Below are 27,121 nucleotides of genomic sequence, written 5' to 3'. Positions count from 1 at the left end.
CCAAATACAGGTGTGCCAAGCTTGTAGAGTCATGCCCAAGAATAATCAATGCTGTAATCGCTGCCAAATTGTGCTTCAACAAAGTACTGCGTAAAGGGTCTGAATACTTATGTAAATGTGATATTTCACTTATTTTTTTGCAAAAATATCAAAAACTTTTTTTGATTTGTCATTATGGGGTATTGTGCATAGATTGATGATATATATATATATATATTTTTTTAAATTAGAATAAAGCTGTAACTTAACAAAATGTGAAAAAAGTCAAGGGGTCTGAATACTTTCCGAAGGCACTGCATGTATGTTGAAGGACTATATGAAGACTTTAAACATAATTAAAATGATGTTTGAAACTGAGAAATTCAAGGATAAACTACAGTATAATTGCACTATGGCCCCCAACTGGCTAGTTAGGGAAGTGGTAGACTTGGTAGCCTGCTGGTTGTGTGTAACAGCCTTTCAGTTGTTTACACTAATCAGTGATGTAGTATAGCCTACTACTGTAGCTGTGGATGACTTAATAAAGAAAACAAATGTATTTCAGGTAAAAGTGATTTATTAAAGCATGAAAACATTCTTAGATGTGCATCTTTGCATACATTACACGGACACGTTAAAGCATACATTAAAACAAAACTCAACCTGAAGCTGGTACCGCTTATGCTAAAATAATGGGTTCAATTCCATCTGTAGAAAGATCTAGTTAAGACTGCAGCTTTCCCAACATTTGTGTGCAGAACGTTCATTGTAAGGTAGTTATTCACCCTCACCAGGTTTAGGATAGGCACACTGAGTGATTTGTGCTTTCTGCTGTAGATTGACCTATCAAGATGGTGTGGATATTGTGGTTTGAGTCATCGGTACCATCTAGCTTTGTTTATACCTGGCGCTAACATACGTCCTTTGTCCTGATCTTGTCCACATTCTTATTGTGCCCACATTTTCTGAAATATGTCTACACAGGGTATTAAAATGTGTCTCATACCCATTGTGACCAGATTTCCTGGTCCCTCCCTGTATGCAAATGATTTGACAGCCATTCTTTCACAATATGATTTATTTGAAGAAATATTGATCCCGGCAGCATACCACCCTGCATCCCACTGCTGGCTTGCCTCTGAAGCTAAGCAGGGTTGGTTCCTGGATGGGAAACCATATGGTGTTGGAGGGCCAGTAGGAGGCACAATTTCCTCTGGTCTAAAAAATATATCCCAGGGCAGTGATTGGGGACTTTGCCCTGTGTAGAGTGCTGTCTTTTGGATGGGATGTTAAAAAGGTGTCCTGAGACTCTGGTCAATAAAGATCCTGTGGACTTATTGTAAGAGTAGGGGTGTTAACCCTGGTTTCCTGGCTGAATTCCCAATCTGGAAATCATACCATCATGGCCACCCAATGATCCCAAGCTTCCAATTGTCTCATTCTTCTCCCCTGTTGTTACTGTAAATGAGAATGTGTTCTCAGTTAACTTACTAGGTAAAATACATTTAAAGAATGTATTCCATAAGTCAATGGTTTTAGAAGATGGGATAATGATGATTTCACTGTCCAGATCCGTCTGCACTTGTAAGATATCCAGACACAGTGGGTCCTTGACTATCTCCAGAAGTGGTCAAGAAGATCAGATCACAATGCGTCTTTCAATCATCTACACCTGTCTGAAAATGTGGGCACAATAAGAATGTGGACAAGGTCGGGACAAATGTTGTGTGTTAGACGCATGCATAAATTCGCCTTCTGCTAAACAGTAACAACACAGTACTGTTAGGCCTACACAGTATCAAGTCTGAGATTTTCATCCTGTTGATACTGTATGAGTTCTCTGAATGATAGATACTACTCCATTCACTCCCTATGTGCATGACTACAGATTGCATGGCTCTATTCCTGCTGGCTGCCAATCGAAGGCATCAGAACTTAAAAAATAACAACAAATGCAATATGCTGGGCAGAAGCATTAATGCATGTTTGTCTTTAGGATTCCATGGCTAACACTTAGACACGTGTTCATTTGGTTTAAGATGATCTCAAACTCAGACCATTGTTCATATAAAAACATAATCCCTGAATTCCTGTGTATTAAGAATCCATACAATTTGTTTCAGCAAAATAATGAGCAATGAGCAATGTCCTTTTCATTGCATAACATTTGATACAAAACAGCATTGTGACACAGTGCATGGTAAGGTGACATTCACAGTGTAACTTTGATGTGATATTTTTACAGTGAATGTTGATGCCCCAAACTACAAACCAGTAATTTAAACCTTTTTTGACAACACCGTCTACTTTCTTCTCTCATAGATGTTTATATCTGATCAATTTCAAAGTGCTTTTATTTTGTACATGAAAGAAGAACTGCTCTCTTTGAGATAAGCTACCATCTGTTATGACATATATTTAATGTGATGTTGCATTTGCTCCACTTGTTTTGTGAAATGGAAAGTATTTGTGTTTTATCCCATCTTACTTTTTCTCCGTCTGATTTACACTTTAGACTGCCGGACATCCTTCCATTCCATCTTAGTGTTCTGCAGGGCCTGAGTCTTCTTCTCATCCACCTGCACATAGTCCACCCTGTGTTCATCAGTAAGGAGGGGCTTCTGGAAGACATCACAGCAGATTTGGTGTACAGTAAACTAAGGTAAGGACATTATTAAATCCAAACCTGTATCCAGAATAGAACTACCAGTCTTACATAAATGACACTTCCCACCTTTCCATAACGTGAAAAACAATTTTAAATTGCTGCTGTTTTGTCAGTTATTCAATGGCTATAATGCAGTCTTATAGTTCGTGTCATATGTCCTCTCTATGGTCCAGCCTGTATTCCAGCCATTAGTATTCCTTTCACTATGTCTTTTTGCTGTGAATCAACAAAACAATGAGTCACAGATTCATTACCATGGAAATGGGCACAACTACACCTTGCAAGTGCTATTTGAGCCAATTCCACAATGTACTGTATTGTTTACTTCTGGGCTATTGAAAACAGATGGAAGTTGGACCAATAAAACCAAACAAATAAGATGATACATGCAGTATATGTATGTTGTTCACTGTTTTAAAGTATGACCAGTACGTATGGTTTCAAGTACTATTGAAATGAAAACCTATTCTGCACCCCTGCTCAGATGGTGAAACAGACCAATAATTTGGCTTGATTTCTAACATATGAGTCAATGCAAAAGTGGCACTTAAAGAAAATGTCACATACAGAACACAATACTTTCTACTTATCTGTCCTATTTCACATGTGTATTAATATTCATGTGTGAATTGGAAATACGTTTTTTGCATATCCCACACTCCCAGAGAGTGGGGTCACAACCAGCTATTATCAACGATGACCCTGGATTAATTAGGGTTGAGTGCCTTGTTCAAAGGCACATCGGCCGATTTTTCACCTTGCTCGATCGGGATTCGAACTAGTGATCTTTCAGTTACTGGCTCAAAGCTCTAACCGTTAGGTTACCTGCCGCCCTATGCTTTCTACATTACCAGTCAAAAGTTTGGACACACCTACTCATTCAAGTTTTTTTTTTTTTTTTACTATATTGTAGAATAATAGTGAAAACATCAAAGCTATGAAATAGTGTTACACAAAAGTGTTACACAAATCAACATTTATTTGCGATACTTCAATGTAGCCACCCTTTGCCTTGATGACAGCTTTGTATTTTCTCAACCAGCTTCATGAGGTAGTCACCTGGAATGCATTTCAATTAACAGGTGTGCCTTGTTAAAAGTTAATTTGCTGAATTTCTTTCTTCTTAATGAGTTTAAGCCAATCAATTGTGTTGTGACAAGGTAGGGGTGGTATACAGAAGATAGACATATTTGGTAAAAGACCAAGTCCATATGTCAAGAACAGCTCAAATAAGCAAAGAGAAATGACAGTCCATCATTACTTTAAGACATGAAGGTCAGTCAATCCGGAAAATTTCAAGAACTTTGAAAGTTTCTTCAAGTGCAGTCGCAAAAACCATCAAACGCTATGATGAACTGCCTCTCATGAGGACCGCCACAGGTCCTCTGCTGCAGAGGATAAGTTCATTGGAGTTAACTGCTCCTCAGATTGCAACCCAAATAAATTCTTCACAGAGTTCAAGTAACGGACACATCAACATCAACTGTTCAGAGGAGACTGCATGAATCAGGCCTTCATGGTCGAATTGCTGCAAAGAAACCACTACTAAGGGACACCAATAATAAGAAGAGACTTGTTTGGGCCAAGAAACACGAGCAATGGACATTAGACCAGTGGAAATCTGTCCTTTGGTCTGATGAGTCCAAATTTTAGATTTTTTGTTCCAACTGCTGTGTCTTTGAGACGCAGAGTAGGTGATTGGATTATTTCCACATGTGTAGTTCCCACCGTGAAGCATGGAGGAAGAGGTGGGATGGTGCTTTGCAGGTGACACTGTCAGTGATTTATTTAGAATTCAAGAAACACTTAACTAGCCGGGTTAACTACCACAGCATTCTGTAGTGATACGCCATCCTATCTGGTTTGCGCTTACTGGGACGATCATTTGTTTTTCAACAGGACAATGACCCAACACACCTTCAGGCTGTGTAAGGGTATTTAACCAAGACGGAGAGTGATGGAGTGCTGCATCAGATGACCTGGCCTCCACAATCACCCAACCTATCAAGGCACAAGGCGAGACCCAGATGCAGACACAGGACGCAGATGGTTGCAGTCTTACAATGTTTATTAATCCAAAGGGGTAGGCAAGAGAATGGTCGTGGACAGGCAAAAAGGTCAAAACGAGATCAGAGTTCAATAGGTACCGAAGGGCAGGCAGATTCAAGGTCAAGGCAGGCAGGATGATCAGGCAGGCAGGAAAGTAGTCCAGAGTCAGGCAGGGGTCAGAACCGGGAGGACTATAAAAAGAGAATAGAAGAGGAGTACGGGAAAACCACGCTGGTTGACTTGACTAAACATACAAGACGAACTGGCACAGAGAGACAGGAAACACAGGGATAAATACACTGGGGAAAATAAGCGACACCTGGAGAGGGTGGAGACAATCACAGGAACAGGTGAAACAGATCAGGGCGTGACACAACCTCAACCCAATTGAGATGGTTTGGGATGAGTTGGACCGTAGAGTGAAGGAAAAGCAGCCAACAAGTGCTCAGCATATGTGGGAACTCCTTCAAGACTGTTGGAAAAGCATTCCAGGTGAAGCTGGGTGAGAGAATGCCAGAATGTGCAAAGCTGTCATCAAGGCAAAGGGTGGTACTTTGAAGAATATAAAATATAAAATATATTTGATTTGTTTACACACTTTTAGCGACTCCATATATACAGTACCAGTCAAAAGTTTGGACACACCTATTCGTTCAACGGTTTTTCTTTATTTTTACTATTTTCTAGTTGTAGATAATACTGAAGACATCAAAACTATGAAATAACACATATGGAATCATGTAGTTACCAAAAAAGAACCTGTTTCCTCGATACAGGTGCATTGAACATTCAATTGCAGATAAACGATAAGAGTGAGCATAGTGCCAATAATGAAAATGTATGACACCAAATCTGTTAACTGTCATGTGATATCAATTAAGCATGCAGAAACAAGTGATATTACTATAGATGAATAAGTTCTTGATATGCCCACACACAATAGAATGAACATAGGGAATTGCAGTGGATGATGGACGGTAATTTGAGGTCCTTTAAAACTGCAAGTCCAAGTGGCAGTTCAAAGTAAAAGACAGGCACTTTTAACACTGTTAAATGGTTGAATTGATTCAATGAGAGGACCATAATGAGAGGACCACAATGGAAAACAAGTCTTTTGACTTTTTGTGTATATTATCCTAGGCAATTTTGGCTACAGTTAAAGTCAGAAGTTTACATACACGTTAGCCAAATACATTTAAACTCAGTTTATCACAATTCCTGACATTTAATCAAAGTAAAAATTCCCTGTTTTAGGTCAGTTTTGGATCACCACTTTATTTTAAAGAAAGTGAAATGTCAGAATAATAGTAGAGAGAATGATTTATTTAGGCTTTTCTTTCTTTCATCACATTCCCAGTGGGTCAGAAGTTTACATACACTCAATTAGTATTTGGTAGCATTGCCTTTAAATTGTTTAACTTGGGTCAAACGTTTCAGGTAGCCTTCCACAAGCTTCCCACAATAAGTTGGGTGAATTTTTGGCCCATTCCTCCTGACAGAGCTGGTGTAACTGAGTCAGATTTGTAGGCCTCCTTGCTCGCACACGCTTTTTCAGTTCTGCCCACAAATTTTCTGTAGGATTGAGGTCAGGGCTTTGTGATGGCCACTCCAATACCTTGACTTTGTTGTCCTTGAAGCCATTTTGCCACAACTTTGGAAGTATGCTTGGGGTCATTGTCCATTTGGAAGACCCATTTGCATTTGTCATCTATTTTGTGAAGTGCACCAGTGCCTCCTGCAGCAAAAGCACCCCCACAACCTCTGCTGCCACCCCCGTGCTTCACGACTGGGAGTGTCTTCTTCGGCTTGCAAGTGTCCCCCTTTTTCCTCCAAACATAACGATGGTCATTATGGCCAAACAGTTTCATCAGACCAGAAGGACATTTCTCCCAAAAGTACAATCTTTGTCCCATGTGCAGTTGCAAACGCGTAGTCTGGCTTTTTTATGGCGGTTTTGGAGCAGTGGCTTCTTCCTTGCTGAGCGGCCTTTCAGGTTATGTCGATATAGGGACTCGTTTTATCTGTGGATATGAATACTTTTGTACCTGTTTCCTCCAGCATCTTCACAAGTCATTTGCTGTTGTTCTGGATGTATTCGCACTTTTCGCGACCAAAGTACGTTCATCTCTAGGAGACAGAACGCGTCTCCTTCCTGAGCGGTATGACGGCTGCGTGGTCCCATATTGTTTGTACAGATGAATGTGGTACCTTCAGGCATTTGGAAATTGCTCCCAAGGATGAACCAGACTTGTGGAGGTCTGCCCATTTTTGTTTTCTGAGGTCTTGGCTGATTTCTTTTGATTTTCCCATGATGGCAAGGAAAGAGTCACTGAGTTTGAAGGTAGGCCCTTGAAATACATCCACAGGTACACCTCCAATTGACTCAAATTATGTCAATTAGCCTATCAGAAGCTTTTAAAGCCATGACATCATTTTCTGGAATTTTCCAAGCTGTTTAAAGGCACAGTCATCTTAGTGTATGTAAACTTCTGACCCACTGGATTGTGATACAGTGAATTATAAGTGAAATAATCTGTCTGTAAACAATTGTTGGAAAAATGACTTGTGTCATGCACAAAGTAGATGTCCTAACCGACTTGCCAAAACTATAGTTTAACAAGACATTTGTGGAGTGGTTGAAAAACTAGTTTTAATGACTCCAACCTAAGTGTATGTAAACCTCCGACTTCAACTGTTGCCTGGTGTAAAAATTGTCAAATCAAATCAATGTCTTGCTTTGGAAACAAACCCATTCCTAACATTTGACCTCTGTCTATTCAATCAAGCTTACCTTTTGCACAGGAGAGGGGGATGCGGAATTGAAATCCAGTGAAAGGTAGTCAAGGTTTGATCTCCTAAGCCACGGCTGGGAGGCTCCCTCGTTTGTAGAGAAGAACTGTTGCCTTGACTCCTGAAATTAAAGGAATCTCAGTTACAATGAGTCTCACCTCACATTCATCCATATTTTGATCTCGGAATATGTTATGTCATATGGTTCACTAATACTGAACATTTTCCCTTTTGTATCGCTAGTTTCAGGTGAATATCAATTGTAATATTTTAAGCTTTTCTTGCTACCCCAAACATGAATAAATATTCATGATGCTCAAAGCTTTATTCCCCTGCTTTAGGCAGTTTGGAACTCAGAGTTTAGACACAACAGCTGAATTATTCATGGTAGGGGAGGGAAGTAGTCTATCTATGAACTGACTTGGGTACTTTTCTTCTCGCTGATGATTGCGGAAACAGAAGTGTATGTATAACTATTTATAATGTCAATATAGAAGGTAACTTTACTACTGGAATGCTGGCTTCTTGGTCTCCTTTAATTCCCAGTTTTCCTTGCAGTGAATTTCTGGGAACAACACAAACAAACACAAACAAATAAGTCCAGCTTTTTTTTCATTTTAGAATTTGGACAGAAAGAGAGCTGAGAGTTCAGGATGAAGAGAGTAAAATTTCGGACTCACCCTGGCTCTGTCATGATTCTAATCAAAGGCATATGAGTCAGACATTCTCTGATAGTGGACAGACCCCTCAGGTCCAGTGGTGGAGGCCGTGCTGCAAACCAGAGAAACAATATGGTGAGGTGAGGCAAGCAACCCTCAAATTCTCTATCGGACAATAATGATCAGCTGTACTTTCCCCCAACAAAGGACATTTGTGTTGAAACAGCAATATTTCAAATAGAGCCATGCTGCAAATGTTGACTCAGGAAATACTGTCCTGAAAGGAGACTATCACAGGGAGTCACAAGATTCAATAGAATGTGAAAACCTTTTTCATTTTGCTTTTCAGCAAAATACATGCTTATGAAAGCATTTTTTATGCTTCCTCTACTTAGTACCCACTGCTGGAATGAGGATTAAATACATTATGAAGCCCTTTTATACATGTTTTTTTTACTTCCTTTTTGTTCATTACCTCTCCTGCGTGGTTTGAGATCCCTGTTGATTGGAGGTGGTTCTAGATCCCCAGGTAGATCTGCAATGGGAAGGGGGGTGGGAGCGAGAGGGGCCTCTGTTTTGCCATTAGCCTTGAGGAAGCTGATTGTAGTGGGGCTCATAGGGATGTAGCCGTCCGATACATCTTCACCAACAAAGACACGCGGAGAGGCCATGGACACGTAAGAGTCCTCATGGCAGTCAGGACTTTGAGTGGCAATGAAATGTGGCTACAAGACAACAAGACCAGACCAACTTAGGGATTTGTACTACAGCATGGCCTAGAATGATGTAATAAGTCACTTGCAAATCCTATATTGTTGTTTGAGATTCAAAAAGGAAACAATGACAGTTAAGAATTATTCCCTGCTGTGAACTATCCGACAAAATGATGTGCAAAACATTTAGTTCTCATCCGTTGTAAGTACATGTTTTCTCACCAAATTGAGACTAAGCCTTTTGTTCCTGCTCCTCAATGCACTCCCCTCAATGTCTCCTAGATAAGACAGAAATATCACTAATGAAGGTGGTTATCATGTTATATAACAGAAACAATGACACCAGGCATACTATGTGGTTGGAAACATGTTAGGTCAGAATAAATACACGTGCTGATTATATTGAATACATGCACCACATTGATGAGCATACAGTATGTGGCGGCAGGTATAAAGGGCCTAGACCAGAAATCATCAACTACATTCAGCTGAGGGACGATTTTTTTCTTGAGTGAATGGTCGTAGGGCCGAAACAGTATGAGTGGAATGAGTGGATTCAGCTATTTCAGTCACAGCGTTCCTGACATGTGTATAAAATCGAGCAAACATCCATGCAATTTCCATAGACGAACATTGGTAGTAGAATGGCCCGTACTGAAGAGCTCAGCGACTTTCTACGTGGCACCGTTATAGGATGGCACCTATCCAACAAGTCAGTTTGTCACATTTCTGCTCTGCTAGAGCTGCCCCGGTCAACTGTAAGTGCTGTTATTGTGAAGTGGAAACTTCTAGGAGCAACAACGGCTCAGCCGCAAAGTGGTACGTCACACAATCTCACAGAACGGGACCGTCGAGTGTTAAAGTGTGCAGCGAGTAAAAATCGTCTGTCCTCGGTGGCAAAACTCACTACCGAGTTCCAAACTGCCTCTGGAAGCAACGTCAGCACAATAACTGTTTGTCGGAAACGTCATGAAATGGGTTTCCATGGCCGAGCAAGCCTAAGATCACCCTGCTCAATGCCAAGCGTCGGCTGGAGTGGTGTAAAGCGTGCCGCCATTGCACTCTGGAGCAGTGGAAATGCGTTCTCTGGAGTGATGAATCACGCTTCATCATCTGGCAGTCTGACGGACTAATCTGGGTTTGGCAGATGCCAGGAGAACGCTACCTGCCTCAATGCATAGTGCCAACTGTAAAGTTGGGTGGAGGAGGAATAATGGTCTGGGGCTGTTTTTCATGGTTTGGTCTAGGCCCATTAGTTCCAGTGAATGGAAATTTTATCGCTGCAGCATACAATGACATTCTAGACGATTCTGTGCTTCCAACTTTGTGGCAACAGTTTGGGGAAGGCCCTTTCCTGTTTCAGCATGACAATGCCCCCGTGCACAAAGCGAGGGCCATACAGAAAGGGTTTGTTGAGATCGGTGTGGAAGAACTTGACTGGCCTGCACAAATCCCGGACCTCAACCCCATCGAACCCCTTCGGAATTGAATTGGAACTGCGAGCCAGGCCTAATCGCCCAACATCATTGCCCGACCACAATTATGCTTTTGTGGCTGAAAGGAAGCAAGTCCCCGCAGCAATGTTCCGACATATTTTATCTTTTTTATATAGCCTTTGTTTAACTAGGCAAGTCAGTTAAGAACAAATTCTTATTTACAATGACGGCCTACACTGGCCAAACCTGGACGACGCTGGGCCAATTGTGCGCCGCCCTATGGGACTCCCAATCAGGGCCGGTTGTGATACAGCCTGGATGGAAAGCCTTCTCTTCTCAGAAGAGTGGAGACTGTTATAGCAACAAAGTGGGGACGAACTCCATATTAATGCCCATGATTTTGGAATGAGATGTTCGACGAGCCAGTGTTCTCATACATTTAGTGTAATTATACATTTGGACACTGCAAATTGACCGCAAGAAGCTAGAAACAGATATAATAGTTGACGAAAACATAATAATTTCAAACCTTGCTTACATTTCAATACAATCACATACATAGCTCTATTTTGTTTAGGAATACTTTGGATCAGATTTCCACATTTAAAATCACTTGGAGCTGATTTCCTGGTGTTTTTGGAGTCTTAAATCCAACAATAAAAAATAAATAAAAAATGCAGAAATCTTGGGGGGCAAAATATAATCACAGTTGGGGAACCCTGGCCTAGACTGAAGGACTCTGCTGTTTATATACTGTACCTCTTCTGAAGTGGTCTGGCAGGCCTGACAGAGAGATCCTCCGGGGGATGAGTGCAGGTTTGCCTGTGAGCTGCTGCCTAATTCCTGCCAGAGGCCCGTGGGAGCCGTCATCTCTGAGGTGCTCTGAGAGGTGGACAGGCTTGGGGGGTAGAGGAGGGGGAGTTAGTCCATCACTAGTTGCCTCCAATATGGCAGAAGAGTATGGCTTGTCAAACTGGAAGACATTCGGTGTACGATGGAGTGTTCGAGGAGAGGATGAGGTTGACGTGGGGCCACATGGTGCGCTGAAAGGGGGGTCATGCATCCTAATGTGGGGGAAGGGAGACGGAGATGGTCCAGTGTGAGGGAAGGGGGACGGAGATGGTCCAGTGTGAGGGAAGGGGGACGGAAATGGTCCAGTATGGGGAAAGGGAGACGGAGAAGGATCAGTGCCGAGGGGTGAAGAGAAGACATCTTCAGTAGTAGCGTCTGATGAATTTTGTTCCAGAGATCTCTCCGAATTTGAAAAGCTGTCGCATCTATAAAAGAAAGAAAAAGAAAAATACAGTGTTTATCGTTTATCATCATTTAACCTAAACATCAAAATATGTGATGACGTCTGTAAACAATCCAATGAGGTGCAGAAGTTGGTATGATGTATCAATTGGGGGAGGGATCGTCTTCAGGAAGCAGAGTGACGTGAGAGCATGGTGTGAGCGAAGGTTAAGAAACATTTCAGACTTTTGCATGTTTAAATAGAGATAACTTGACAAATCTATAAAGAAGCATATTTATTAGGTTTTTAACATATTTTGTTTTTATAAATATATTTTTTAAATGTAGTTTTCTTTTTGTTGCCTCAGGGCAACATTGAGCAGTTATGCTACTTTTCAGGGCAATATCATACTCAGTGAAAGACTGATTGAAATGATGGCTTTGGTCAATGTTTTTGCCAACATATCCACTGACATTCACAGGCAATTGACACAGGGAAATTCTACGGGCAAAATTTGCCTAATTGAGCAGTCAGGATCTTGAGGACAGTGAGGAAGAATGAGAACCAGAATCAGGTTTGAGAGGCAGTGATATACTATATGCCCAATTTGTATTTTCTTATGAAAATAGTCTCGCTTCTACTAAATTTCACTTAATAAATGTTCTGAAAATATCAGATTTTCCTTGGTGTTTTAGTACCCCTATGGCACAGAGTTGCCCTGAGGCAAAACATTCTAATCTGTGTGATGGGGGTAAAAGTAATGTTTTTGTTGTTGAAATTATTGATACATTATCAGAAAGCCTAAATCTTCCAAGAATAGAATGGATATTTTTTGGGGGGATGCAATATGTAACTTTATGGGTGACCTGACCAAATTCACATAGAAATGTGAGTTATAGATCTGTCATTCTCATTGAAAGCAAGTCTAAGAAGTGGTAGATATGTTCTATGTGCACTATTTCTATGCTTCATGTTCTTAAGTTTCGTTTTTGCGTCTTTTACTTTCGGTTTTGTACACCAGCTTCAAACAGCTGAAAATACAATATTTTGGTTATTGAAAATATATTTCACAGCGGTTTGGATGGTACAATGATTCTTTAAACTATACTTGCTTGTTTTGTCACATAAACTGAAATTAGGCGAACTGTTCGAATTTTTGCAACCAGGAAATGTCGGAGCGATTTCTGCATACTGCACTTTTTTTTTAATGAAAAAACTAAATGTGTGCAGTAGAGTGTTAAACAACGTGTGGTGTTGATATGGTGTCCAGCTTGATGTTTGAGAGGCTATTTACCTAGAGATGCTGAACCTCCCTGTCTCACACTGTGAGAGGAAGAGGTAGTCCAGTGGATAGTTGGGTTCCATCTGGCTCGGCATCTCCACTCTGCTGTTGCCATTGGCCATAAAGTCATGGTTGGAAATGAATGACATACTTCGGGAGAGAGCTGGTGAAACCTGCTGGGGGGTTGGGGTGTGAGAGAAAACTTCCTCTGATTCTGAAAGACAGAGAGATGGGGAGAGAGCGAGGGAGAGAAAAAGAACAGGGGGATTAGAGAGAATAGAGAGAAGAAATCCATAGTTTCTACATTAGTTCTGGGCTGGCTCAGGATAATGTTACACAGACATTGGGGCAGAGTCAGACAGGAATCCTGATCTGTCTCTTGATAAATGTGATCTCTGAAACGTAGTTGTCAGTACTCTCCAGCAGGTGGCAGTGCAATGAATTTGTAGTGCTTTTAATGCTTTTGCGCTTGTCCATGTCCCTCTTACTGTAAACGAATCCCCCACCATGTAACTATTCAGACTGAGTAACCCCTTTTCTAATAAAAAGTCCACTATGGTACAGTATAACCACAACACATGTGTAGGTATAAACATGTTATACACTGAGCATACCAAACATTAGGAACACCCCCCCACCCACCACCCCCTTTTGCCCTCAGAACAGCCAGAGCATGGACTCTACAAGGTGTTGAAAGCGTTCCACAGGGATGCTGGCCCATGTTGACTCCAATGTTTCCCACAGTTGTGTCAAGTTGGATGGATGTCCTTTGGGTGGTGGACCATTGTTGATACACAGGGGAATCTGTTGAGCGCCCATTCACCCTCTGAATGACAAACATACACAATCCATGTCTCAAGTGTCTCAAAGCTTTAAGATCCTTCTTTAATCTGTCTCCTCCCCTTCATCTACACTGATTAAAGTGGATTTAACAAGTGCCATCAATAAGGGATCATACATGTCACCTGGATTCACCTGGTCAGTCTATGACATGGAAAGTGCAGGTGTTCTTAATGTTTTATATACTCATTCTATTTTGTGTAAATATGTGACATGTAGAATAACCATTATTGGACCAGCACCATAAAACATAAGAATGAGAAAAAAAAGACCAGGCAGTGTAATTATTGAAAAATTTAGTATTTCTTTACTTTTCCAAACCATATACTGTACATACTGTAGTTAGTGACTGTGTGCTGTGCATGCATAGTTATGTGTTTGAATTTTCTATTGAAAATATTTTAGGCGAGGTGCTGACTAGTAGAACATAGCTATAACTATTAATTTTCTGTTAAAATGATTTTAGTTGAGTGGTGAGAACATGTAGACAGGAGCCTGAGATCTATATACGAGGAAACATCAATGTTCTCACCATTCACACATTGCTTAACTAATAGATTGTCGTTACTTCATTACTGGCAATCATCTCTGCTGGGCTTTCAGTAACTGAGGTCATTATAAACTGAACAAAAATATAAATACAACATGTAAAGTGTTGGTCCCATGTTTCATGAGCTGAAATATAATATCCCAGAAATGTTCCATACGCACAAAAAGCTTATTTCTCTAAAATGCTGTGCACACATTTTTTTACATCTCTGTTAGTGTGCATTTCTCCTTTGCAAAGATAATCCATCCACCTGACAGGTGTAGCATTCAAGAAGCTGATTTAACATCATGATCATAACACAGGTGCACGTTGTGCTGGGGACTATAAAAGGCCACTCTAAAATTTGCAGTTTTGTCACACAACACAATGCCACAGATGTCTCAAGTTTTGAAGGAGCGTGCAATGGACATGCTAACTGCAGGAATGTCCACCAGAGCTGTTGCCAGAGAATTGAATGTTAACTTCTCTACCATAAGCCGTCTCCAACGTCGGTTAAGGGAGCGTGCAATGGACATGCTGACTGCAGGAATGTCCACCAGAGCTGTTGCCAGAGAATTGAATGTTCATTTCTCTACCATAAGTCGTCTCCAACGTTGTTTTACAGAATTTGGCAGTATGTCCAACCGGCCTCACAACCGCAGACCACGTGTATGGCGTTGTGTGGGTGAGCGGTTTGCTGATGTCAACGTTGTGAACAGAGTGCCCCATGGTGGCAGTGGGGTTTTGGTATGAGCAGGCATAAACTACCGACAATGGACACAATTGCATTTTATTGATGGCAATTTGAATGCACAGAGATACCGTGATGAGATCCTAAGGCCCATTGTTGTGTCATTCATCCGCCGCCATCACCTCATGTTTCAGGATGACAATGCATGGCCCCATGTCGCAAGAATCTGTACAAAATTTCTGGAAGATGGATATGTCCCAGTTATTCCATGGCCTGCATACTCACCAGACATGTCACCCATTGAGCATGTTTGAGATGCTCTGGATCGACGTGTACAACAGCGTGTTCCAGTTCCTGCCAATATCCAGCAACTTCGCACAGCCATTGAAAAGGAGTGGCACAACATGCCATTGACCACAATCAACAGCCTATCAACTCTATGTCGAAGGAGATGTGTCGCGCTGCATGAGGCAAATGGTGGTCACACCAGATACTGACAGGTTTTCTGATCCAACTTTTTTTAAAGGTATCTGTGACCAACAGATACATATCTGTATTCCCAGTCGTGAAATCCATAGATTAGGGCCTAATTTATTTATTTCAATTGATTGATTTCCTCATATGAAGTGTAACTGTAACTGTAACTCAGTAAAATCTTTGACATTGTTTAATGTTGCGTTTATATTTTTGTTCAGTATAGTTATAAAGACCAAAGTATGAGTGTGAGTATCACCATGTGGTAGAGTATAATAGCTTGGTCTATCAACGCTTTGTGTATTCATATTTCTGGAAACAATTAGATACACTGTAACTACTATTTGAAAATGATTTTAAATGTTGTACCTTATAGTTATGTATCTATAAGAGGCATATTGTAACATCATGGCAGAGCCTAAAGTTATTTATTCAGCACATGAAACTGCAGAAAATAATGACATTTTTCACACAATGGATTTACGACAGTGTGTGTTGGAAAGATTTTTGTGTGTGTACTGAATAGTAAACTAGTTCAGGATTTCATTGACTGAATGTCTGACATTGTGTTATCATTCCCAGTAATGTGTAAACCTGGGGTTTGCCACTGTTCCTCTGGGCTATAATCTCTTCTCTTTGTCTGGAGATCATGTAGTCGGCTCTATCTGCTCCACACAGAACAATGTTTAACTAAATGTTCCAACTGACAGCTCTTATCCACAGCTCTCCCCCTGGTTTGGAGTTAATAAGACATGAAGACAAGAGAGCTTGGTGTCTAACTGTTCAAGCATCACCCTAGCTGAACTTGCATGCCTGTGGAGAGTTGTAATATCTATGGCACTATGAGTTTCACAGAGAAAGATAGCTTATAACTGAATTGGGTCAAATAAATCACATTTTACTTCAGCACTGTCCAGTGATTTACTGTTTGTAATCAGAAGCTCTCTGCAAAATGGTTCTGATTTGATTATTGCTATAACATTGAAGTAGGTGTATGCATGCGTGCGTGTGTGCATGCCTACATGTGTGCTTGTGTGTGTGTGTCTGCATACGTGTGTGTGTCTATCATTTTAGTATGCACTTTTCTGATTGTACATGTACGTCAGGGCCCTTTTGCGAAAAAGATTTCTAACCTCAACCTAATACTCTTAAAATAGTTAATATACTACAATATGTCATTGAGGGACATCAGTACATTTCTTGAGCCCAGGGACTTTAACAGCCAAGAAGAGGCAAAGTATCATACTTGGCTTGGAACATTAATGAGAATAAACACATTTAATTCAAACGTCTCCTTTAAATGCAATGCAAAACTACACATGACAAATGAATATTCACATCTTCAAATAATATTTTTGCAGGAATCTCCGCCGGGCTTCTCTGAGACGGTCATTGATTTACCAGTCATGTCCTCAAGACATTTTTAAGATGCTCATAACACAGAGAAATCATCAGACACCTAAATGGTTTGTTATCTCATATGTATATACTGTATTTTATACCATCTATTGCATCTTGCTTATGCCACTCTGTCATTGCTCATCCATATATTTATATGTATATATTCTTATTCCATTCCTTTACTTAGATTTGTGTGTATTAGGTAGTTGTTGTCGAATTGTTAGATTACATGTTAGATATTACTGCACTGTCGGAACTAGAAGCACAAGCATTTCGCTACACTCGCAATGACATCTGCTAACCATGTATATGTGGCCAATAAAATTGGATTTGATTTATCGCAGTCTTGAATATAGACAACCTTCCCTAAACATGGCTACTCTACCCACACATGCACACACATTCTTACTGTAGGTCACAGGACAAAAGCCTCCAACAAGAGTTGAATACCAAACAGTGTTTCTCTATATTCTTTGTAGAAATTGAACATATGAATGTGATTTTGTAACTAATTATAATAAAAATATATATTTTTAATTGAACCTTTATTTAACTAGGCAAGTCAGTTAATAACATTTACAATGATGGCCTACACCGGCCAAATCCGAACGATGCTGGGCCAATTGTGCACCGCCCTATGGGACTCCCAATCACGGCCGGTTGTGATACAGCCTGGATTCGAGCCAGTGTGTCTGTAGTGACGCCTCTAGCACTGAGATGCAGTGCCTTAGACCGCTGCACCACTCGGGAGCCCCTAAACTGGTCATCAACGTAATTAGAGCAGTCTAATTAATTTAATTTGTAATGCGCATTTCTAATACCCAAGACGTTTAAACTGTGACCATTTTGAACTGTGTCTCTGTGCCAGGTCCTTACCTGTCCCATCATCCAGACTCAGAGGTCCAAAGTGACAGATTTCCCTGATCTGGCTGACCCAACTGTTCATCTCCTCCTCAGTCTTGGCCACCAGGTAGAAAATGCGAGACGACGTCTTGATAACGAAGAGGTGCTGGTTCTGGAACTCCCTCTTGACCAGGCGTTGCTCCGTCTGCATCTGAACCTCACACTCTCTCAGGTCGATGGTGCGGATGGGCTTCTTTGAGGTCGTGTTTCGGTAGTACTCCAACACATCTGGATTCCCACTCATACGTCCTCTTCGAAGAACAAACCATCGTCTCCTCCATGCCTAGGGGACAGGGAGCCAGACAGATCAACATACTGTACTGTTGCATGTACTATTAGACTTAAGCAATAAGGCCTGGGGTGGTGTGGAATATGGCCAATATACCACGGCTAAGGGCTGTTCTTATGCACAACACAACGCGGAGCCCTTAGCCATGGTGTATTGGCCTTATATCACAAACCCCCGAGGTGCCTTATTGCTATTAAAAACTGGTTACCAACGTAATTAGAGCAGTAAAAATAAATGGCATACCCTTGGCATACCACGGCTGTCAGCCAATCAGCATTTAGGGCTCGAACCACCCAGTTTATAATGTCTGATATACATCGGCTGTCAGCCAATCATCACTCAGGGCTCGAACCACCCAGTTTCTAAAAATATATATACACGGAATAAAAATATAAATGCAACATGCAACAATTTCAAAGATTTTACTAAATTACAGTTCATATAAGGAAATCAGTCATTTGAAAAAAATCATTAGGGCAAAATCTATGGTTTTCACATGACTGGGAGTACAGATATGTATCTGTTGGTCACAGAAACCTTTAAAAAAGGTAGTGGCGTGGATCAGAAAACCAGTTAGTATCTGGTGTGAACACCATTTGCCTCATGCAGCGTGACACATCTCCTTAGCTTAGAGTTGATCAGGCTGTTGATTGTGGCCTGTGGAATGTTGTCCCACTTCTCTTCAATGGCTGTGCGATATTGGCAGGAACTGGAACACTCTGTCGTACACGTCAATGCAGAGCATCCCAAACATGCTCAATGGGTGACATATCTAGTGAGTATGCAGGCCATGGAAGAACTGGGACATGCAATTAAAATGCAATTGTGTTCATTGTCTGTAGTTTATGTCTGCCCATACCATAACCCCACTGCCACCATCGGGCACTCTGTTCACAACGTTGACATCAGCAAACTGCTCTCCCACACAACGCCTTACACTCTGTCTGCCATCTGCCCGGTACAGTTGAAGCCAGGATTCATCCTTGTAGAGCACACTTCTCCAGCGTTTCAGTGGTCATCGAAGATTTAGCATTTGCCCACTGAAGTTGGTTACGACGCCGAACTGCAGTCAGGTCAAGACCCTGGTGAGGAAGATGAGCTTCCCTGAGATGGTTTCTGAAAATTTGTGCAGAAATACTTTGGTTGTGCAAACCCACAATTTCATCAGCTGTCCGGGTGGCTGGTCTCAGACAATCCCGCAGGTGAAGAAACCGGATCTGGAGGTCCTGGGCTAGCGTGGTTACATGTGGTCTGTGGTTGTGTGGCCGGTTGGACTTACTGCCATATTCTCCTAAAAACGAGGTTGGAGGCAGTGAAATTAACATTCTCTGGCAACATCTCCGGTGGACATTCCTGCAGTCAGCATGCCAATTGCACACATCTGTGGCACTGTGTTTGTGACAAAACTGCACATTTTAGAGTGGCCTTTTGTTGTCCCCACCACAAGGTGCACCTGTGTAATGATCATGCTGTTTAATCAGCTTCTTGATATGCCACATCTGTCAGGTGGAGGGATTATCTTGGCAAAGGAGTAATGTTCACTAACAGGGATGTAAACAAATTTGTGCACAATTGAGAGAAATAAGCTTTTTGTGCATATGGAACATTTCTGGGATCTTTTATTTCAGCTCATGAAACAGTTTACATGTTGTGTTTATATTTTTGTTCAGTGTATTACAATTATTCTGCTTGCATACTGTATGTAGACTAGTTGTCTTAGTTGGTTAGTAACCTTAGAGGTATTTGGTTGGTTATTATGTTTGATGCATTTTGATGTGAATTTAGTTTCAACCAAGGCCTCAGCAATAGAATGTCAGTATATCTATGTCTATTTTATAGGTTATCAACAGAACCGTCAGTGAACAATCTGAACATGGTACTGTAGCTCAGTACAGAATTGCTTTTAATATTTTTATGTCCCCTGACTCTGACTAAAGATGATTTGTACAAATCAATGTCTTATATCCTCATGTAGTCTCCAGCGTTGTGACCTGTGTCAATCAGTTTTTCACATACAATTAAAAGGAAAATGTATCACTGCTCTTCTAAACATGTTCACTGGGAGGTTTAGCTACAAAACCTTAAATTAACTATAGACAACACCCTTTTTCTTGCTTTTGGTACTGGAATTGACAACAAGAAGAGGAAGTTAATTCTATGTAAAAGAGAATGTCTGACACGAACAAAAAGCTATTTGTACTGCACTCTTTTTCTGCTGAGATTTGTTTTTAATGCCAGTGTGGTTACTGATTGGTATAGGGGCAGTTTTGTTTTCTTTAATGCTTTGTAATTTGATGCTTTGCTGGCTCTCTTAATTTTGATACTGAGTAAGTAGGCCTAACTGAAGTATTGTTAACGTTTTGGTCTTGATCGTGATGAACTCATGGTCACTCACATGGGCTATAAGTCATAGGTTCATCTAAATTCTAATAGTCAAGTATTCATGACTGACCTCCATACTATGTCTGTTTCAAACTTCACCCATGTATTATTTAAAGCCATTTCCAATTCCAGCTTTTTAGCAGGAGTTGTATATTTTTATATAGTTGCCTCATAAATGCAGCATTCAGGTGATTCATGCATTATTCAATTAGTCAGAAGTCTGTTGGCATGGAACACTACATGACTTGAAATGAAATCAGCTGTTTTTGAGCTTTGAGAGTACATTTTGTGAAACAACCTATCATAAAGAAGACATGTGATATGTTTTGAAGAGTCAGAGGTATTAGCCATACTGGCAACAACACTTTTTTTGTAGTTGTCTGTGTTACACTGTTTTTCCTATCTCAGTTGACAAAGTAAGTGTGTGCTATAATCCACCAGCCACCAATTTGGGAGTACATTGTGTCACTTTGTGATGATCTTTCTAGAGAGTTATGAAAATACTCAGACTGTTTGTTCGTTTGTTTGAAACCAAAACTCTGGCTTGGTGTGCCCACACTCATATTCAAATCCACTATAAACAGTGGACGAGTTGTAAATCCTAATTTGCATCACACAGTGCTAGTATGGAGCAGAGAGACAGAGAGCAGGGAAGCTCATGTCCCTCATCAGTGGTACATTTTCAGTAAGTCAAAGCACATTTAAAATAAATAATGTGAGAATAATCAACCCGCTAACAGGAAATATACTCACGCTCTAGAAACCTCTATAGAATCATGTATGAAAACACTTCCTTGTTGTGGGTGATAACAGTCTTATTGAGCGTGAGTTCAACTATGCTAGAAAATAAACTATGCCTACTCTATTGAGAATGATGTTTCAAGTTTCTAAATCATAATATTTTTGTTCCCCCATGATATTCTTTATAACACTATTATAATGTTATATAGAAAATGTCAACACATTACTATTTTACCTTACAGCTACTTAACATTTTTTTTAACCCTTTATTAAAACAGCATGGGCCACTAGCAATGGTAGCTGTGACCTCCCTGTGTTGGAGAATTTAAACTGTCTTGTGACTTACAGTTGAAGTCGGAAGTTTACATACACTTAGGTTGGAGTCATTAAAACTTGTTTTTCAACCACTCCACAAATGTCTTGTTATTAACAAACTATAGTTTTGGCAAGTCGGTTAGGACATATACTTTGTGCATGACACAAGTCATTTTTCCAACAATTGTTTACAGACAGATTATTTCACTTATAATTCACTGTATCACAATTCCAATGGGTCAGAAGTTTACATACACGGAGTTGACTGTTCCTTTAAACAGCTTGGAAAATTCCAGAAAATGATGTCATGGCTTTAGAAGCTTCTGATAGGCTAATTGACATCATTTGAGTCAATTGGAGGTGTACCTGTGGATGTATTTCAAGGCCTACCTTCAAAATCAGTGCTTGACATCATGGGAAAAATTAAATAAATCAGCCAAGACCTCAGATTTTTTTTTTTAGATCTCCACATGTCTGGTTCATCCTTGGGAGCAATTTCCAAACGCCTGAAGGTACCACGTTCATCTATACAAACAATAGTACGCAAGTATAAACACCATGGAACCACGCAGCCGTCATACCGCTCAAGAAGGAGATGCGTTGTCTCGAAGAGATTAACATATTTTGATGCGAAAAGTGCAAATCAATCCCAGAACAACAGCAAATTACCGTGTGAAGATGCTGGAGGAAACAGGTACAAAAGTATCTATATCCACAGTAAAACGAGTCCTACATCGACATAACGTGAAAGGCCGCTCAGCAAGGAAGAAGCCACTGCTCCAAAACCGCCATAAAAAAGCCAGACTACGGTTTGCAACTGGACATGGGGACAAAGATCGTACTTTTTGGAGAAATGTCCTCTGGTCTGATGAAACTGTTTGGCCATAATGACCATCGTTAGTTGGAGGAAAAAGGGGGGGGGCTTGCAAGCCAAAGAACACCATCCCAACCGTGAAGCACTGGGTTGGCAGCATCATGTGTGGGGGTGCTTTGCTGCAGGAGGCACTGGTGCACTTCACAAAAGATGGCATCATGAGGCAGGAAAATTAGTGGATATATTGAAGCAACATCTCAAGACATCAGTCAGGAAGTTAAAGCTTGGTCGGCAAATGGGTCTTCCAAATGGACGATGACCCCAAGCATACTTCCAAAGTTGTGGCAAAATGGCTAAGAACAACAGCTCAAGGTATTGGAGTGGCCACCACAAAGCCCTGACCTCAATCCTATAGAAAATTTGTGGGCAGAACTGAAAAAGCGTGTGCGAGCAAGGAGGGCTCAGTTACTCAGTTACACCAGCTCTGTCAGGAGGAATGGGCCAAAATTCACTCAACTTATTGTGGGAAGCTAGTGGAAGGCTACCCAAAACGTTTGACCCCAAGTTAAACAATTTAAAGGCAATGCTACAAATACTAATTGAGTGTATGTAAACTTCTGACCACTGGGAATGTGATGAAAGAAAGAAAAGCTGAAAATAAATCTTCTCTCTACTATTATTCTGACATTTCACATTCTTAAAATAAAGTAGGGTGATCCTAACTGACCTAAGACAGAACATTCTTACTGGGATTAAATGTCAGAATTGTGAAAAACTGAGTTTAAATGTATTTGGCTAACGTGTACGTAAACTTCCGACTTCAACTGTAAACTCTGATTGTCTGAGTCTGATCATCAGTGTTTCTAAGAGCTAGCTGCTCTGGGCCTTTGTGTGTGTAAGGAGCAGGGTTGGGGAGTAACGGATTACATGTAAAGGATTACAAAAAATGCTGTAACTGTATTCCGTTCCGTTACCAGCAAAAATATTGTCATGGGATTACAGATACTTTTGAAAAACTAGATGATTACTTCAAGGATTACTTTTAAATTCAGAAAGGATGTTTCTGTGTTTTCTCAATTACATTCTAATACAACATTGAATGGTCCAGATACTCAACTAGTCTAAAGAAGGCTAGTTTTATTGCTTCTTTAATCAGGACAACAGTTTTCAGCTGTGCTAACATAATTGCAAAAGGTTTTTTTAATGATCAATTAGCCTTTTAAAATTATAAACTTGGATTAGCTAACACATCTTGCTATTGGAACACAGGAGTGATGGTTGCTGATAATGGGCCTCTGTACGCCTATGTAGGTATTCCATTAAAAACCAACTGTTTCCAGCTACAATAGTCATTTACAACATTAACAATGTCTACCCTGTATTTCTGATCAATTTGATGTTATTTTAATGGACAAAAAGTGTGCTTTTCTTTAAAAAACAAGGGCATTTCTAAGTGACCCCAAACTTTTGAACAGTAGTGTATGTATCCATTGATTTTTGAAGAATTTTACTTATAAATGCCTCATGAGCTTAGTTCAACTGTCACGCTCCATGATAACCCAAAATATAAGTTTGTTTTTCTCCAATGTTTGGAAACATTGCAAATCTAAACAAACACTGCTTAGCCTCATAACAGGGTTAAAACAATCATTTTGATATCATGAATCCTTGCATCCATAGCTCTGTCTATTAATCTGAGAGTGGTTACATTTCTCCAGCCCCATCCCTCAGCTTTTTACCAAAACAAAGGTGTGCGGCCATTTTGTCATTGTTTCATCTGTGAATTTGTCCTTTAAACAGATGCATATTATCTGTTATCAAGATATCAAAGTGTCACCAACAAAATGGTAAACAATAGGCCTATAGCAAATGCAGCATATGGCATTCATTTTTAACATGCAAATAGCACAGTAGTACTCAAAGCATGCCATTCCATGAGGTCAGCAGTTAGGGTTAGGGTTTCAACTCGAATCAATGAGCCCAATAAGTTTTCCATGACAACAAAATCATAAACAACAGAGTAGGGCTGGCTAATAAGTCTTTAGTTTTGGGGTTATGCTCAGGTAAAACAATTTGGCTAATCTATTCTTCCATATTTCCAAGTACTATTTTTGAAATCAAGGGGTATAACATTTACTGGAACGACTGGAATTCTGATAGACTTTAGTTTTTAATGTAAAGATATAATTTAATTGTATTATTATATGTAGTAGAAAGCGATGGGTTAGAAGAAGCCTACATAACCAACCCATAAAGTAAAATGTAACATCCACATATGGACAGCTATGTAAACTTTAACATAGATTTATCCTGCAATATATGTGGTTCAATTGGTAACATACATTTTTGTATTCTTCTAATGCCTCTTAAGGGGAAACTAATCTAAAAGTAACTGAATGTAATCAGATTACGTTACTGAGTTTGGGTAATCCAAAAGTTACATTACTGATTACAATTTTGGATAGGTAACTGGTAACTGTAACGGATTACATTTAGAAAGTAACCTACCCAACCCTGGTAAGGAGTGATGTCCAACGCATGCCCACACACATTGCTATTGCGTATGGCTAGTCTGGTTCTTGCAATGGAAAACCATGTCCTTCCTGTTTGTCTGTGTCCTCCACAAAGCCCTTGAACTATTTCCCACCAAATAGTGTCTCTTAAGTGGCTCTCCCTCCAGTGAATTACCACTGCCCCCCTTTCTCTGTGCTAGTTTTCAGAAAACCCTCCTCCTCTCTCCTCTGGAGAGAGGAAGTGCAAACAGCCATCATAAAGTCTGGTCATTTCTGCCTGTCGGGTCATTTTGTATTGCTTGGCAGTGACAGTACTTCCCATGTTTTGCATTACATCCCCAATTTTCACAGAATGGGAGACCAACCGTCTCAACACACATCCCAGAATGAGTAGCCTCCCCCTTTCCTCCCTACACAACAACACTCTCACATGACCCCTACAGAAACACTGCAGATTTCCATGCAAGGCACTTGTCCCATTTCACTTCTGGTCAAACACGCTCATCCAGACATGTTAGCATTAGAGTATACTGCACTTGAATTATTAATAAGAGGCAACCCCAAATTATGAAATTCTTAACAAAGGTCAAAATGGTAAACATAATGGTTTACAAGCCGTTTGTATGTTTAAAATTAATTTGCATTTGCTGAAGGGCATCAACATTTTATTTTCACAGTGCATTGATGATGCACATCAGCATGACCAGCATGTCATACAGTATGTCATTAATGGCCACTACTATAAAAATGAGGAGGAAGACACAGGTGAGGTTGCATGAAAACACTGTTTACAAAAAGGCATGTAATGGTCATGATTCTACATGCCTCTGCAAGCTTCATTTGGGAAAATAAACCAACAGTATCTTGTGAACTAACGGCATTGCAGTGCAGTTGTGTTGATGGCTGAGAATCCCACACACACACACAAACACACACACACACTGCTCTGCAGCAGGAACTAGTACTACTACTGCTTGGGTAAAATGTATCACAATAGCACAGATCCAGCCACCTGCACAGCCTGATCCTCTACTCACATATCTCTTTAGTTTCTTCTCAGGGGGAGATTTGATGAGCCAGCCYGTGCAGACCACATCCCCTGCACTCATCTTGACTGCAGAGGGAATCCGGCGTGTTTTCTAGATATAATTGTCTTCAAGCACTGCTGGCTGCTGCTGCTGTGAAACTGAGAGCAGCACCACGCGAATCCTGCGTTCTTGTATACAGCCTACAGCCATACCAAAAAGAGGAAGTCAAGCCATTGATCACACTGACAGACAAGGGGAGATGGAGAGAGAGAGAGGGAGGGAGGGAGGAAGAAAAAGGAGGGGAAGAGAGAGAGGGGGAGATGTGTGTATGCTTGTCTGTAGATGTGTGTGGGTCTGACAAGTGAGTGAGTGAGAGAGAGAGAGAGAGAGAGAGAGAGAGAGAGAGAAGAGAGAGAGAGAGAGAGAGAGAGAGAGAGAGAGAGAGAGAAGAGCAAGAGCAAGAGAGAGCAAGAGAGATCAAGATAGAGAGAGAGAGGAACATGCATGTGAATTTGTAAATGTATGTGCGCCTCATTAAAACCTAGAGCCAGCTGTCACATAAACCATCCCAATGTTCTCTGTCTTAGTCAGAATAACGGTATGCACCAAAAGAACAACCTTGTGCAAGTTAAATACACTAATAGAGAAAACACATAACACACTTTGGGGATGCATTTAAATTCTACAAAAACCTATATATAGTGGCTTTGAAACCTAAAACGCTTTGTACAGTAGGCTAGTTGTAGGGGGAAATTAAGAAACTAGAGCATAAATGTATTGATTAAAGTTAATTTAGCAGAGATATCTTGCTATAATTTAGAATCCCCCCCAAAAAGGTTCTGTTGGTCTAAGGCCATGTGATTTATGGCTCAAGAATATTGTTTTGAAAATATATAAATGAAACGGTCTAGCTTGTCTAGCTTGCCTACGGCTGGTGAACGAGACAGTTTTAAATGCTTGTCCCTGATCGCCATCTTGTGGTAGATATGCAGCAGGCCTCCTTTCAACAAATGAAATACACCCCTTGATTTGGAAGAATATGGTTTATAAACTGTAATGAGGTTTTACAATAACAACCCAAGAAAGAAAGAAAAGCAGGTCATTTTACTTAATTGTTTATGTTTTTGTTACCATAGGATTGCTTACTTATAAACAAATAAATGTTTTGTCATACCCGTCAGCATTCAGGGCTCGAACCACCAAGTTTACACATTACATTATAAACTGGGTGGTTCGAGCCCTGAATGCAGATTGGCTGACAGCCGTGGTATATCAGACCTTGTACTAAGGGTATGACTAAACATGTATTTTTACTGCTCTAATTACGTTGATAACGAGTTTATAATGGCAATAAGTCACCTCTGGGGTTTGTGGTATATGGCCAATATACC

General features: G+C 40.5%; 1 protein-coding gene across 3 annotated transcripts; it reads right to left on the bottom strand.

The window, feature by feature from the left end:
* Positions 1-534: 534 nt before the first annotated feature.
* On the bottom strand, positions 535-26,081 carry LOC111982038 (GRB2-associated-binding protein 3-like). Of its 3 annotated transcripts, none has more exons than XM_024013560.2 (10): positions 25,740-26,081; positions 17,622-17,931; positions 12,823-13,024; positions 11,054-11,571; positions 9,081-9,136; positions 8,621-8,870; positions 8,167-8,257; positions 7,994-8,051; positions 7,488-7,607; positions 535-2,600 (listed from the first exon to the last, which is right to left on the bottom strand). In XM_024013560.2, exons 1-10 carry the CDS (start codon positions 25,809-25,811, stop codon positions 2,484-2,486), a joined length of 1,794 nt encoding a protein of 597 aa, XP_023869328.1. In that variant the 5' UTR covers positions 25,812-26,081; the 3' UTR covers positions 535-2,483. The 3 variants fall into 3 exon arrangements, with proteins under 3 accessions (XP_023869328.1, XP_023869329.1, XP_070305556.1); XM_024013561.2 differs by lacking the exon at positions 25,740-26,081 and adding an exon at positions 24,698-24,901; XM_070449455.1 differs by lacking the exon at positions 535-2,600 and adding an exon at positions 2,607-4,887.
* Positions 26,082-27,121: the final 1,040 nt, after the last annotated feature.

Source organism: Salvelinus sp. IW2-2015, linkage group LG20 (genome assembly GCF_002910315.2).
Source record: "Salvelinus sp. IW2-2015 linkage group LG20, ASM291031v2, whole genome shotgun sequence".
NCBI classification, from domain to species: domain Eukaryota; kingdom Metazoa; phylum Chordata; class Actinopteri; order Salmoniformes; family Salmonidae; genus Salvelinus; species Salvelinus sp. IW2-2015.
This window is presented reverse-complemented; position numbering and strand designations above follow the sequence as displayed.